The following is a 15,673-nucleotide window of genomic DNA, read 5'->3' as shown; positions in this document are numbered from 1 at the left end:
CCCAGGAGGGAGATGCTGGGGCCCAGGAGGGAGATGCTGGACCCCAGGAGGGAGATGCTGGGGCCCAGAAGGGAGGTGCTGCTTTGTTGTGTCTTCCTTCTGAATGTCTTGAGTCTTGTAAAAGTTGAATGAAGGAGTTCAAAAAATAAATGCTAGTAGCAATGTCTAAAGAATGGGAGTCAGTATTACACATATGCCAGCACCCTCTACACAGGCATCAGCCCCTGAAAGCACAGATACCAAGGACATAGCTCTTAGAGCTTCGAGCTTCAGGGGTTAGCCTGCTGTCCAGGGAGCCGCAGGATTTCATTATCCTTCTCCACAGACATAAGCTCGATCTTATGAAACTTTCATTTCATGTGGGATAATTCACAATAGACTTAAAAAACTACTCACCTCCCGTTGTGGAACAAAGGTCTGTTTGACAGGAGCCGCACAGTAACCGCCGTCAGCGTCCAGAGGCCTCAGGACCTACAGTGGAAAAATCAAAGGGATACCCGACAGGAGGGGGGGGAGACCCCTGTAGCAGCCACTGTCCTTCAGGCACGTGAGCATGGCCACATGCCACCCACACATAGGCCACATGATATGTAAGTGAAAGATTCACATTTGTGTCCCATGCTGTGGCGTTTATTAGAAGACACATTCCTACCAAATTTTCATAAACCTATGTAGTGTGTTTCGCTCCTGTTTACATTTTGTAGAAAGGATGGCAGCAGAGGTGGTAGACAGCCAGATCTGTTGTGTGGGAAACTGGCAGGCCAGTAATGGCGGAATATAGGCCGACGCCTTTCTCTTACAGCCAGCCTGCCGCAGCAACTTAGATACAGGCGAGGTGGACGGGTGCTCATCTGTAGAAACTGGCTCTACTGCTATTTAGCTTGCAGGAAGTGCTGTCATGTGAACAGCCTTGACCAAAGCCAGTGTGAAGTGTGGCGTATCCGAGTCTTAGCCTTGCTAAGGAGTGGGGCTCCAGCCTCCTTGGCCTCTTGTGGGTTTCCACAGCTTCCCGCTTCCCTCCATGGCCTTTGCTCTCTTCCTGTGTTCCAGGCAAGGTGGCCATCCAGAAGGAAGACTTGCAGAGGTACCACAACAGGGACACATGGTTCCAGCTGCAGCATGTGGACGCAGACTCAGAGGTGCAGGTGAGACTCGCACGTGGGTTGGGTTGGGGTAAGATAAGCTATGTGTAGGCTGTGGGTGGGCCTGAGACAGAAGGGGAGCCAGCATACTGTGACTAAGCTCTGCAGGCCCGCTCCTCAGTTGTGTTTGCTGCTCTGGTTATTGGTATGCATTGTCAGGCAGATGGAAGTGACTTTAAAATACAGAGGGTGGGGAGGGAGGTGACAGAGAAGGCAAAGAGCAAACCCTAAACTTGGGTAGCGCTCTGTGCTGCTATTCCTGGAGTAGCTAAGAGTAGCTGAGCCACAGAATTGCCAACCTCCAGGTTCCCATCACCTTAGCGGCCTCCCCATGGTTTGCCTGCATAGTTTGCTGTCTGGGACTGAGCACCCAGCTTACAGGGATAAGAGGTCATGGGCATTTAGTTAGGTAGGCCTGGCATGGCTGTTCCTTGATGAGCAGTATAAAACCCCCTAGCCTGGCCTTTCTAGCTGTCTTAGCTAGGGTTTTATTACTGTAAACAGACACCATGACCAAAGCAACTCTTATAAGGACGACATTTAACTGGGGCTGGCTTACAGGTTCAGAGGGTCAGTGCATTATCATCAAGTGGGGAACAGGGCAGCAACCAGGCAGGCATGGTGCAGGAGGAGATGAGAGTTCTACATCTTCATCTGAAGGCTGCTAGTGGAAGACTGATTTCCAGGCAGCTGGGATGAGGGTCTTAAGCCCATGCCCACAGTGATACATCTACACCAACAAGGCCACACCTCCTAAGAGTGCCACTCGATATGATCTTGAACACCACACAGCTTTAGAAGGACCACACCAGGCCAAACAGTTCCATGTGAGGTTTATTGGAAGAGAGAGGGGCAAGGTGGAGGTGGAAAGAGAAGGGGGGAAGAGAGAGAGAGATCGGGGGGAGGCCTTTCTTTATATATGGATGATGATGTAATCATCCATGTATAGGATAAAGGTGGGAGGTGAGCCAAGTGAATTCTGGGAATATGGTGGCTGTTGCCTTAGCAACAGGTCTGTGGGTCCCACCTATGTGATGTCACTGGTTTCAGAGGTCCTGATGCCAACACCACTCCCTGGGCCAGGCATATACAAACCATGACACTGACCTTAGCACGGCCATTCTTTAACTTGCCTATAAGAGGGGATGGAACAGGGGTCACATACCCAGGGCACAAACCTGTTCATGCCTGTGGCCCTTGTCATGAGCCTTGGTTTTAGATAAAGGCCAGCTGCAATGACCTTTCACTTTGCAGGTTCCCTGCTGTGGCCATGTCATGGCTGGGAGCCGAGTCACAGAATTCAGCTCCGTGATCGGAGTGACATGGGTAGGTGGCCAGCAGCAATCTTCAGTTCCTCGTCTGTATAAAGTGGGGGCAATGGAGACTCACATGTAGCCTCGCGGTGCTCGGTGCATTGTGGGATATCGGGATTTATGCTGGTTTTATCCCGAGTAGATGGAGTCTGGGGGAAGTCCATGAAACAGTCATACTGTAAAGAGCTGAGCCGTAAGAAAGAATTCAGCAGAAAGAATTACTAACAGTTACGGGGTGGGGGTGGGGGGTAGCTCTGAGATGTATCCCTGTGACCCAGTACTACAAGACTACAGGCTAGGCTAGGCTGGTCTGCCTGTCCCACATCCTCAAGGTTTCTTCCCTCAGTCTGTCTTTCCTATGCATGGGGCAATGGTGCCAAGGTCTAAGGTCATCTGTAGCGTTGGCAATGAGATCAGCACAGGGAAAGTGAGGCATTGAGTAGAATCTCATGGCCAAGGTGCAGATGAGCCCGCAGAAATCTCAGCCATGGAGGGACACATCTAATTCCCTATTCATTGACCCTGCCTCTCAAGGGCCCACTTGTACTGTGGGAGCTCAGTACTGCAGCGGTCACCCACAGAAGCAATCGTGGTTCTCTAGCAGGAAAGGAGAGCCTTTCTGAAGGCAGGAGTCCCCCTTCCCTTCCTGACTCAGGAAGCTTTTCCATTGCCGGGAGTTTCAGGTTTATTCCTCCCGAGCTTTCCCAGGCCAAGGTCAGGCCAAGGTCAGGCCAAGGTCAGCTCAGCACTGCACAGAGCTGCAAGATCCCTTCCAGGCACAGTCTTCCTTGAGCTAGAGTTCATCGACAAGTTCTTGCCGTTTATTAGGCATTTGACTTGTAAATGGCTGCAGGTTCACAGGAAGCTGCAAACAGAAGTCCACAGGGAATAATGTGGGAAGTTAGGATGTTATCGTTTTCCTGTCTAAAGATGGGATACCATTTGTGAGGACCCAGGTGTGGCTGGTACAAGTTACATGATTCTGCACTTATTCTGTCTGATCTCACCAGTGTACACACGAGCATGCACGCACACACAAGCACAGACACACACATGTACATATACATGCACACATACCCGAGTGCACACACGTGCACACACATACACATGCACATGCATACACACATGTATGCACACATGTACACACAGGTACACAAACATGCATGCACAAGTACACATACATGCATGCACATGTTTGCATACACACATACACACATGCATGCATGCACACACAGATACACACATACATGAACATACACATATATACACACATGTATGCACACAGGCACACACACATACACACATATATATGCACACATATACACAAACACACACATACTCTGTTCAGTATTTTTAGTGTGGTAAAACACACGTCTCATAAACCTTGCCACTCTAACCATTGCTAAGTTCAGCTCATTGTCATTGTGTGAGTTCCCACTTGTTCCCACTACCCTTCTCCAGATCTCTTTTCAACCCACTAAACTGAGGTCCCTGTGCCCAGAATCCACCACTCTGCTGGGCCAGGAGTGAGGGTGTGGGTGGGTAGGTGGGGAGGCAGGGGCTTTGCTTAGAACTCAGGTGAGAAAAGTCCATCTCCTGTGACTGTCTCGTTACATGCGTGTTATGTCGCAGGTCCATGAGTGTTGAACTGTGCCAGGATCCCCGCCTTCCTTAGGTTGAGGGCCTGGACCACATTGTACATACCTGTTAACCCATGGACAGCATGTGAGTTATTGGTATGGCTGGGTTGGTAGATTTCTTTGCAACTTTAGCCCATATACACATTTGTATCACAGCTACTACAACCAAGATTCAGAACCATTTTATCACCACAAAACTATCAATATAGATGCATGTGTCAATCTCATGTCTGGAGACGGATTTCTTAATCAATGCTGGAAGGTGACTAAGGTATCATTAGGGCAGGTTTTTCTCCCTTGAAACTTGGCGCTTATGTCAGTGAAAACACATCTTGACCCCAGTCCTCTAGTCTCCTGAGACCTAGGGTCATGAAAGTCAATTGAAAGGGCTGGAGAGATGGAACAGCAATTAAAGAAGGACCAGCATCCCCTTGGGGGCTCACAACCAACTGTAACTCCGGTTCCAGGAGATCCAACGCCACCTTCTGGCTACTGCAGGCACTGCACGCACGTGGCGCACAGTAGTATGCACAGGCAAAATGCCCACACACATAAAATAAAATAAATTTCAAAACAAATAATTTTTAAAAAGAAGTAAGTGTAAGCGGCTGTTGCTGGTCTGAGGGGTGAGTAGGTCTCTGTAGGACTTGGTCCCTCTCCAGTGCGCATGATGCTAGAACTTCATTCACAGAGGCTGAGACAGGGAGGCAGCTCCTCCCCTCAGTCTGACCTTTAAATGGTAAGCGCCATCCTTGCTCCGCAGCTGTGGCTGGTTTTGAAATGTCACATTTACAGTTTCTAGAAGGGCAGAAAGCAGCATTTCGGTTCTTGGATCCACCTGTTTTGTAATTCATGGGAAGGAATCACACATTACAACAGAGGGAGCTGGGCCCACAAGAGAGACCATGTGTCACAGACGTGGAGAAAAAGACAGCTAAATGTCTTGCTTCCTTCTGGAACCGACACTCTTCAAAAGCCTCTGATAAGCCACTTTACTATATAGAGCCAGCCACTTCTGCTGCTCCCCTCACAGAGACTCGTCAGCTACAGGGATGGCCCTGTCAAGAAGGCAGGGGCTGCAGCTAGTGGGGCGCCCTGCAACCTCCAGCATCTTCCGGTTCTGAATGGTATGAGGAGAGTGGCACTGGCCCTCAACTCAGTGGCCCTTCCCCTACTGTGACCTCCCAGATCTGTGTTTCTGAAGTGGTTATTGACATGTGATGTATTCAGGACACATGGTATGTCACCCTAGATCTGTCATTCATACAGGCAAATGCCATCTTGGGGATATGAGTTGACCCTGAAGATCAGAAAAGGGGTGGACATGCCACCTTTCCTAGAGTGTTTGAGAGTGTCTCTGTGGTGTCAGATGACAAAAAAGGTTGCCAGAGGTGGTCCAAGGTCAAGGACCATTTTTGTCTCTGGGGTCCTGAGAACCTGGGGGCTAGGAGACTTCCTTCCCTCTCTGGCCCAGTCCTGCCTCTTTGATTTTTTTGTTTATTTGTTTGTTTTGTTTTGTTTTGTTTTGGGGGGGTTTTGGCTTGCCTCACCCTGTCTTGGCTACACAAATCTCACACAGAGCCATCTCCACATTTCTCCCCGCCGTGGCCTAGTACTACTCAGGCTGGCAGGGGTGGTTTAGAGGGGAGAGTCCATTAAGGAGCCACCCTTTCATGAGGGAGTGGCCAGGAGTCATCTCCGCTTCATGAGGTAGCAATAAATTCGAAATTTTGTTACAAGTTAAGTTTATGGGAACACTAAGCAGAGATCTGAGCTGTGTCCATCTCTCTGGAGCCTTTTCAGTCCCCCTGTGACACACGTTGGCAGTCATTGCTTCCCAAAGTACACACCGTCCGTGTTAAGTGGGCCACAACCAGCTGGCTGTCCAGGCAGTGTTCCTTTGCGCACTCAGGTTGGGCACACCCTCATTGCGGTATTGGAAGTTGCCTCTTTCTCTTTTTGTTTGGGTAACCTGACTGCAGGTCTATCGCTTCAACGATCTCTTCAGCGGATCTGACTGGGGTTTTGATTTCCTCTCACTTCCTGCTTTCAGATTTTGCTGTTTTTGTTTTGTGTGTGTGTGTGTGTGTGTGTGTGTTTTACTTCTAGTCGAGTGTTTGGTTATTTCTGCTTTCGGAGGATTGATTCTGTCCTAATTTACTGATTCTGGGTCTTTTTCCTTTCCAGAGCATGCAGCTAACACTCTGATACCCCTCTGATAGAGTGCTTCTGTGACTCCCACAAATCCTGATAAGCCGTACTTTCATTTTCATTTATTTAAAAATACTTTTAAATTCCCCTTGAGACTTCTTTTACCAGAGTTGAATTTAGAAGTCATTGTAATCTCCATGTAGTTGAAGTATTTCTTTTGGTTACTAACTTCTAGCTTGTTCCGGTGAGTTCTGAGAGTGGACTCTGGTTTTTTCCCCCCTATATTTGATGAATGATGCTAAAGGTACGCCCCTTGTCCCCAGTGAACTCAGTAGAGTGTTCCCTGCTATATGACAAGGTCTAGGAACTCTGATTAGTGCCTCTCAAGATCTCATACAGTGGAACCTGGTCACCTGTTAACTGCCTCTGTTCATGGACATTCTTGATATTTAAGACCTCATACAGTGGAACCTGGCCGCCTGTCACTGCCTCTGTTCACGGACATTCTTGATACTCATTTTAAGGTTGTAGGGAAGACTTGTGGCCTTTCCAGACCATCAAACCGTGTTTCTTTCTCGGATCAGAGTGAAGTCCAAGCCACCTGTCTGGCCTTCAGCAGGTCTTGAAGAGAAAGAAGGCACCTGTCTATGTGTCGTAGAAGCTAACTGAACCAAGATCTAGGACCTGGGAACAGAGAGTATGGCTCTGAGGGCTAGAACGCAGGTGTAAACCTCATGGGTTGCTGTGCTCCACCTGACCACAGGACAAGAGGCCCCACCCAGCCTCCACCCTGACACCTCGATCTATAGGCAACACCCATCATATGCAGGGCTAGAACCAGAGTGACTCCTCTGGCCACAAGGCTTGCCTAGAGCGGCTTTATGGTGCAGAGGGTCACAGCGTAGTCGGCCGTTTCACCTCCTTCTGGCCTCTCCCAGACCTCTAGAAACGGAAGCCGCTGCTCATTGAGGTGGGAGCCGCCCTCGTGAGGAGTGTTTTGCTGAGTCTTGGGGCACTGCTAGTGTGTGGGAAAAACAGGAAACAGGAAGGCAGCTGCCATCAGCTGTGAGAGGCGGGGTCATCTACCTCACCCCAGTGCTTCTGCCATTCAGAGGCTAAAAGATGAACTGAGTTCCATCCATCCCAACAGCTCACAGCTGGGTCCCCAAAATGGCCTGCTGGTGGGGAGGCCAACTTCAGGGGCCTAGGATGGCCACTTCCCCAGCCAGCAGCCACTCAAGTGCTGGGCGGGCAAGCTCCACCAGTCAGGGCAAATGGAGCTATAAAAATCATTTGATACTGTGCTTCTTAGTGTTTGAAGGTTTTCCTCACCACCAAACAGCCACGGGCAGGGGCGCGGGGTAGGGCGAGCTTGTACCCACCTCCATGGTCCTTCTGTCTTAGTTATGGTTCCCTATTATTTTGATAAAACATCATGGCAAAAAGCAGCTTGGGGAGGAATTATTCTACCTTACCACGTGCAGTTCACCACCCAGGCCAGGACCCTGGAGGCAGGAGCTGGAGCAGAGGCCATGGAGGGGTGCTGCTTGCTTCTTTGCATTTCATGGCTTGCTCAGCCTGTTTTCTTGTACAGTCAAGGACTGTTTGCCCAGGTGTGGCATGACCTGCAATGGGCTGGCTGTCCTCCATCAATCATTGATTAAGAAAATGCGCCACAGGCTTGCCTACAGCCCAATCCTGTGGAGACATTTTCTCAGTGGCAGTTCTCTATTCTCAATGTGTATACCTTTATACCACATTGACCAAGACAACCCATTATGTCAGCATTTGGGGGTGGCAAAGGCAGGAGACCCAGCACCCACTGTCACCTCAGAAGCCTGAAGGAGTGTCTCTAGACCTCAGTTCAAGTCAAATCGGGATTTGTGGCTTCAATGCAAAAGAGAATTTCATTTCAGGACTGGCTAGTATGAAGCAGAACTGGGATTTATACTTGAATATAGACTTAAGCACAAAAGTTAAGAGAAAGGCTCTCAGAAGAAAGACACATGAGATCATGGGTGTGATCCTCACACACGTGAAACATGGGTGTGATCCTCACACACATGAAAGCATTGGTCTGATCCTCACACACATGGGAGCATTGGTGTGATCCTCACACGTGTGAGGGTGTAGGTGTGATCCCTCACACGTGTGAGGGTGTAGGTATGATTCCCTCACATGTATGAAAGCACGGCTGGGATTTCACATACAGTCACAGAAAGCAAACCACCGAAGTGTAGGTCCTTTCTCTTAGGAGAGTCATATAGTTCATGACTGTCTTTGAAGTTCACGATGCTACACCCAACTGAGATCATTGAGTAGTTCCCGAGGAGCTCCGGACAGTGATACTTGCTAAGGTGAAAGTCTAGCTCACAGGACGGTAAGATGCCTTTATTGTGAACTAAGGGATCAACTGTGGGCTCTCCTAGGCAAGGCCTTGTTTGAAGGCTCTGAACCCTTTGGGCTTCACAGGAGGCCTTGGAGACTGCCTGGTTTGGCCTCCTCTTCTGTAAGTACAGGCATCCTGGGTTAGCGTTTGTGTGCACCTAACCCACAGGAGGTCCCACATCCCATGTGGATGCTGCTGGGGCAGGTCCTACTCTCCTGATGCCTGTCCCTCATTCTCACGGTGTGACCATGTAGAGATGAACAGCAGGAGTTCATGGAGAACGGGACTTGGATGCTCTGGCCTCTCCGTGGAGATCGCAGCCCTCTTGGGAGTCTTTCCTGCTGTGTCTCACTACAACATACGCATCGCAGCAGCACTTCTAGGGTCCACACATCTGTGTGTCCACATGTCGTTTTTTATGCTCTTGAGCCTATTACCTCTGAGCCAGTCTAAGGCAGGTGGGCTGCCCCTACTCTCTTTAAGTCTGAGTCTAGATTTGGCACCTTCTGGCACAAGTGCCAGCCACTGGAAGGGGCACAGATTTCCCATAAGCCTTGTCTGCTCATGATACCATCCTTGTGCCTTACAGGGCAAGGTCCACCTGGAGCTGAGACTGAGTGAGGTCATTACAGACACTGGTGTTGTCTGCCACAAACTCGCTACACGGTAAGTCACCCAAAGGTGGCCTTTCTCATCCCTCCTGTCCCCTATGGAGTTGATGTCCACCCCGGGCATGATATGCAGCTCCTGCAGATAGCTTGACCTATTCAGTCAGGCTTCCCTACTAACACTTCACACCACACTTCAGCTAAGAAGCAGGCACTGCTTTAGCTAGAAATAGAAATGAGCGGACACAAAGGGGACTGGAGCAACAACAGTGAGGTCACATGAGTGCATATGGATGTGTGAGTTCACTCCTAGCTAAAGTTAGTCCCTGGACTTTGCAGCAGAGCGCTCAGCAGCCCCTCTATAAGGGTGGTGGGCCCTATAGCTATCTGTGGCTCCAGGGGAGTATAGATAGGCACATTCCACTTTGCATTCATACTTCAGGTTGGTCCCACCCTGGCCCTGGCACTGTATGCCAAGTTGAGATGTGCCCTTTCATATTATGCCCCTAAATGTACAAGGCAGGTTCATTGCTTCCCCTCCTTCTAGCATGTGCAGAGTAGCACCATACATCACTCCTGTCCTGATGGCTCTCAGGTCTCTAAGGCCCCCTCTCCCTCCATGAGGCACCAAGCTGTGTCTTGGAGGGTCTTCCATGTGGTTGGACAAGTAGAAGTGAGCTCTGGTGCTTGAGTGTCACCATCTCTATTACTGTAACAAAATACCCAAGCCAGGTAACTTACCAAGAACAGAGACTTGTTTGGCCATGGTCAGGTTAAGGCCCAAGGTTAGGTTAAGGCCCACGGTTAGGTTAAGGCCCATGGTCAGGTTAAGGCCCACAGTTAGGTTAAGGCCCACAGTTAGGTTAAGGGCTTGTGCTGTACCCTAATATGGTAGAACACCCCACAGTGAAACTGACAGTTGGCTACTGGCTGAGCTTTCATCCCACCACCCTGAGTGTGGTGGCTGTGTTTCAGGAGCTGTGAGGAGGCCTTGCCTAAGAGAAAAATTCTGTTTGCGATAAGGATATAGGAGAGTGACTCCGAGAAGGGAATCTGGGGGACAGAGATTTAACCCTGTAGTGGCCACTGGACACACCTAGCCGCCTTCAGCTGTCCAGTAAGGATGGGAAGGGAAGGTTAGCAATCCCACCCTCAGTGGGGCCAAGCTTTCCACCCCACCCTCAGCACAGCAGCGGGGCCAAGCTTTCCACATAGGCTTGATCAGGAATTCGTGTAGCTGCCACCTTCCGAGACTGCGTATCCCTGGTGAGCTCACTGGTATATGGCACCATAATTCAACATCTCCGCACCAGCTCAGCCGCAGGCAAATCTTGGGGTTCACTTGAAGAGCAAAACCCATAACTATTAAATATACAACGCCACAGTTCTGGTTCTCTAAGCTCCAGATTTGGGATTTACTGTGTTTCGAATTCTTCACTTATAAACTTAAGGAGCGGAGACATGGTGGACATTTTACTATCATTCTCATTCACACAGATACGCCCTTGTGGCGGAACCTTCCGTTAAGAATAAAGATTTCATGGGACCAATCACTGGGCGAGGAGGCGGGACTTCTGGGTCGGAGAGAGGAGGAAGGGAAGTCCAAGAAAGATACTTGTCTGCCGGTGCCTTGCAGGCAGTAGCATGGATTACCGTTTAATTTTTCACACAACATGCCCTGTGTTTATGAACCTTGATTCCTGAAAAGTTGGGCTTACACAAGTACACGGTATGGGGCTAACCCTGATTTTAAGCCAAATAAACCTGGCTTCTGAATCTCAAGGATCCCAACTTTTGGCCGGAGAAGTGGCTTGGTGGTAAGAGCGTGTGCAGAGGCCTAGAGTTTCATTCCCAGCATCCACTCTTGGCTAGTTCACAAACTCCGGTGCCAGGGAACCCGAAGCATTCTTCTAGCCCCCTAAACTTCACAGAGCCTAACAACTGCCCCAAAAGGTCCCTGTCAATGGAGACTGGAACTAAAAACCAAGAGATAGAGTCAGCCTGAGAGTGGCAGAGATACAGGACTCACAGGCCAGTGTAGGAAAATACTGATACTCCGTATCAAAATGCATAGACAACCGTGGTCTGTCACTGTAGATCTCTTGCCTGTAGGCAGTGGTGGGATTCCAGGCTGAGAGCTTGCACTCGGGAGGCAAGAGGGGCCCCATGAAGGAGTTGTAAATGCAGGCCTGTGAGCAGCAGAGGGCAGTGCTGGCCTTGGGTGACAGGCTGGCACTTAGCTGGCCCTAGGTGCTTTGGAGGGGCTGTGATGGTGGAGCTCCGTACCCTAAGAGGTAGTTTGGTGAAGGCCACCTGCTCTGCGCTCTGTCCTTCCACAACACTTGGTAATTAATTGCTGATCCTCATTCTTGCCAGAACTTGCCAGGCCACAGTACACCCGGCCTAGTAAGCACTGGCTTGGTCCACCTCGAGCGGCACATCCTTTCCCTGACCCCACTGTCTTCCATGTTGCAGCATCTTCGAGTGCCAGGGCCTCCCCATTGTGAACGGGCAGTGTGACCCTTACGCCACAGTGACATTGGCCGGACCCTTCAGGCAAGTCGTCCTTCTGATAACTTACCGTGCCAGAGTTTCAGGTCTGGGTTGTGGGGATGAGGGTGGGGTGGGGTGGGGTAGAGCTCTGGAGCCAAGAGGTTGGCACCCTTTTCATCGGGTGGCCAGGTACACTTTGAAGTGGAATGTGTTTTCTAGATGTCTAGGTGTATTGCGGTAAAGTGTCTTTGTTTCTCAGAAAGCCTTTGTGAGCTTCATACTGGGTATTTTGGGCTCAGAAAAGGTCCCTGTTTTACATACCATCTGGAAGTGGAGAGAGACAATACTTGTGAGATAAATAAAGTGGTAAACAACTGTACCTTTGACGGCTTGGTTTCAAACCCATCTGGAACTGACAGCCATTTTTTTCTCTCCCAACTCTCCCTTTCTTCATTACAGGTCTGAAGCAAAGAAAACGAAGGTGAAGAAGAAAACCAACAACCCCCAGTTTGATGAGGTGTTTTATTTTGAGGTTGGTGCTTCAGTGGGAGGAGCCTTGAGCCTCAGCACTGAGACTGGGAGCGAGTCTCCTGGCTGTGTCTCAGGAGTTGTCCTGGCCCAGCCCAGGAGCCTCAGATCTGGGTGGCATTTGGTTCCCTTAGAGATTTCCTCGGGAGGCCAAAGCCAAGTGTCTCATCCTGAGCCATCTGGCTCCAGTCGGAAGGGGCAGATGGCCGCGCAGTCGCCAGGACACAGGGTTGGCTTGTTTGGCTTTCCTGCGCGTTCGCCGCAGCTTCCCCAAGCAGGGTGAGGTCCGTTTCTCCGGAAACGTGAGGGTTTGAGCAAAAAAAGGGAAATGATTCAGCTCAGAGCACCCTGGGGCCTCTTAGAACCAGAGCAGGCTAGTCAAGAAGGGTGAGGCTGGAGGCTCCTCTCAGCCTTGGGGCCTCTTCTTTGTTTATGCTTCAGCATCTGATTCTGGGGGCTAGGGAGACAAGCAGAGCCCTGGTTCCCATCTCCAGAGCCTACCACACAGGGGGAGGGAATGGCAAAGATGTAGGTGGTTCATAGTTTTATGTCCTGATCGTCTGGACCAGCACGGTGATCCAACATCTCTAATAACTTTGCACTCAGAAAGATCACCACAAGTTTAAGGACGGACTGGTCTATATATCAACTTCCAGACTAAGGGATGTTAATGGCTAGACCTTAATTTTTAACAAGTGGGGGATGCCTGAGGGGGGGGCAGTGCTTCAGTCAGTATTTGACAAGCAAACACAGAGACCTGAGTTCAGGTCCCCAGAACCCCCTAAAAATCCAGGTATGGCCTTGCACGCCTGTAAATCCAGTTCCTGGGGTGAGGAGACAGGTGGGTCCTTCAGACTCATTGGCCAGCCAAATCAGTGAAAAAGACCCTGTCTCAAAATAACAGTGAAGATCAGTTAAGGAAAGAGGTCCTGCATCAACTTTGAGCCCCATCGCCTGCCTGCTGTGGTGCTGAGGAGGCGGGGTTCCTCAAGGGTAGATTCCTGAAGCAGGCTCCCAACCTGAGACTGGTGCTATCAGCAGCGCTGTGCAAGCTCTGTGAGTCTGCTGTGGAATCAAGTTAGGAGTTAGAACAACGGACAATCTGTAATAGAGGCTAGGCAGAGGGAGGGAGCAGGAGGCCTGAAGGCAGGTCTGTGGTCTGAGGGGTGCTGGGAGGAATGTGGGGAGCAATGCCCCACTACTGTGCAGCTAGGAAATCCTTGCCATCCAGGCAGGCGGAGAAGTCACAGAGCGGGACAAGGCAGTAGGCACTCACTCCCACGGCCGGCTCTCGCGGTCAGAAACTGTGAAGTGGGTATTGAAAATCAAAGCCAGCAATGTCGGTCTTACTCTGCGGGCCCTGAAGTACCTCCCCTAGGCTGTTACAGTATGGTAGGAGTGAGGAGAGACTCTTCTAACACCATATCCACTCTGGTGGCAACTTCACTTCTACCGTGTGCCCTGCATTTTGGAACTGTGCGTGGCAAATTGACTTGCCAGAGACGAGAGCTCTAGCCCATTGGATTAATTCAGTGTCCAGGAGAAGCTTGAGAACCATGCTGTGGGCCCCTATAAGACTGCCAGAGGCAGGCGGGGTCCCTGCCCCTCCCATTTTAGACTCCAGGTGCTGCCATTGCTGTCCTGTGACTCAGCAGCTACACCCAACTTACAAGACTTAAGCTGTAAGACAGACTTGGGGGGCATGGGAATAAAGTTAACTGCTTGACTGACTATGCAGCCCCTCAAAGAGTATGTGTTAGGAGGAAGTAACTTCCCAATCAATTGATTGCCTCTTAGACTCCCCTTAGGGTCCTCCTTGCTGGGGAGAGAGGGTGGCGGGAAGCCTGGCGCCTTCCTGAGGCGATGCTTCAGTGATGTCCAAGGCTGAGATGGGACATGCTTCTCTAAGAGTCACTGTGGGCTATGCCAACATCTTGAGAGAAAAGTCACGGAGGCGGAAGGGACAAACTAGTACCAGGACAGGTTGGCGTTTCAGGGAGGAGCAGTTGAGACAGTTAGGGGTGGTGTTCAGGAGGCAGGCTTTGGTGTTTGTTCACCATCCAGTAAATTAAAACTTGTGGTTAAGGAATCTGAGTGCCAGCTCGGGATTAGAGCTTTGAGCAGAAAGCTTCCCTCCAATCCTTGTGAAGGATGCTGTGGGAGGCGATACTAAATCGTCAAAGCAGAGCCAGCTCCTTGGCTGAATTCCAGTCCCAGCACCTGGTTATTATTGTCGTTACTAATTTTAGATAAGGTCTCATGTATCTCAGGCTGGCTTTGAACTCACTGGGTAGCTGAGGAGACTCTGAACTTCTGATCCCCCTGCCTCCACCTCCTGGATGCTGTGGTCACAGGCCTGAGTCATCAGACAGTGTGAATATGGTGGTAGGAACTGAGCTTTGTGCATGGACGGGGCAAACATGATACATCATCAGGCCTCCTCTGCCTGTTAAGTTCTAGGAGACTGACATTTAGAACTGTCAGATGTAAGGGGGGTTAGATCGTCCATTTCGGTTTTCTGACCCATCCTAGAGTGTAAACTTCCCAGGATGTCTTGCTAAAGTTGGAAGACAGGTTGAACCACCACCGTGAACTAGGCACTGCTGTAGGACCTACTGTGTGTGTGTGTGTGTGTGTGTGTGTGTGTGTGTAGTGTGTGTGTGTGTGTTGTATGTGTTGTGTGTGGGGTGGGGAGGGTTGCATTGTCCATACTTTCTTAAGAGTAAAAATGAAACTCTAAGAGCCTAGGTTACTGCCTGTGGGCCTAGCTTCCTGCCGTGTGACATTCGGACAAGAAACCTTGGGGCCTGCAAGGTCGTGACCTCTGTAGGCAGTTTATAGATGGAAGAAGCTGCCTCCACGCACAGGTTCCTGCCTCCTCCAAGGCTTAGTGTGGCCTCGGGGCAAGTTCCTAGTCTAGAGACTCTCAGCTCTGCTTCACAGGCAGGCAAGGAGTCTGGGCCTTCCCGGTGGGTTGTCAGACTGCGTATTCCCAGCCACCTGGCCCAGGAGGCTGATGTTGCGTATTCGCATCTGACTGCAGGTGACCAGACCCTGCAGCTACAGCAAAAAGTCCCACTTTGACTTCGAGGAGGAGGACGTGGACAAACTTGAAATCCGGTGAGTGCCTTCCGGTGGTTGGTAGCATCTAAGCAGTGAAGGTCAGTCACTCAAGCGGGTTCCGAATTGTGGAGGTGGCCCTGGCACAGCACAGCCACAGCCCACAGCCACAGCCGTCTGGGCTCTCATTCCAGTGCTGGTCTGACACCCTATGTACTTGCTACAGAGGTCTGGGATTAGGCCGTCCTCCTTCCCCTCCGCACTGCCCTGTGGGAAAGCTTGCTACCACCCAGCACATCCCTTCCTCCAGGCTGTTTTCTGAGCAGAGTCTCATTTGAGCCCCTGAGGC

The 15,673-nt window shown here is 50.5% G+C and overlaps 1 protein-coding gene across 4 annotated transcripts in view; it reads left to right on the top strand.

Moving 5' to 3' along the window:
• Rasa3 (RAS p21 protein activator 3) overlaps positions 1 to 15,673 on the top strand; it is a 224,645-nt gene that overhangs the window by 184,540 nt on the left and 24,432 nt on the right. For all 4 annotated transcript variants that reach the window (XM_031339136.1, XM_031339140.1, XM_031339137.1 and 1 more), the window contains exons 4-8: positions 1,051 to 1,145; positions 9,225 to 9,301; positions 11,719 to 11,799; positions 12,196 to 12,268; positions 15,308 to 15,384. In XM_031339136.1, the coding sequence (XP_031194996.1) occupies positions 1,051 to 1,145; positions 9,225 to 9,301; positions 11,719 to 11,799; positions 12,196 to 12,268; positions 15,308 to 15,384 (403 nt within the window). The remainder of the gene's footprint in view (positions 1 to 1,050; positions 1,146 to 9,224; positions 9,302 to 11,718; positions 11,800 to 12,195; positions 12,269 to 15,307; positions 15,385 to 15,673) is intronic.

Source organism: Mastomys coucha, unplaced genomic scaffold, assembly GCF_008632895.1.
Source record: "Mastomys coucha isolate ucsf_1 unplaced genomic scaffold, UCSF_Mcou_1 pScaffold22, whole genome shotgun sequence".
NCBI lineage: Eukaryota > Metazoa > Chordata > Mammalia > Rodentia > Muridae > Mastomys > Mastomys coucha.
The sequence above is the reverse complement of the archived record's forward strand: the minus strand, read 5'-3'. Positions and strand labels throughout refer to the sequence as shown.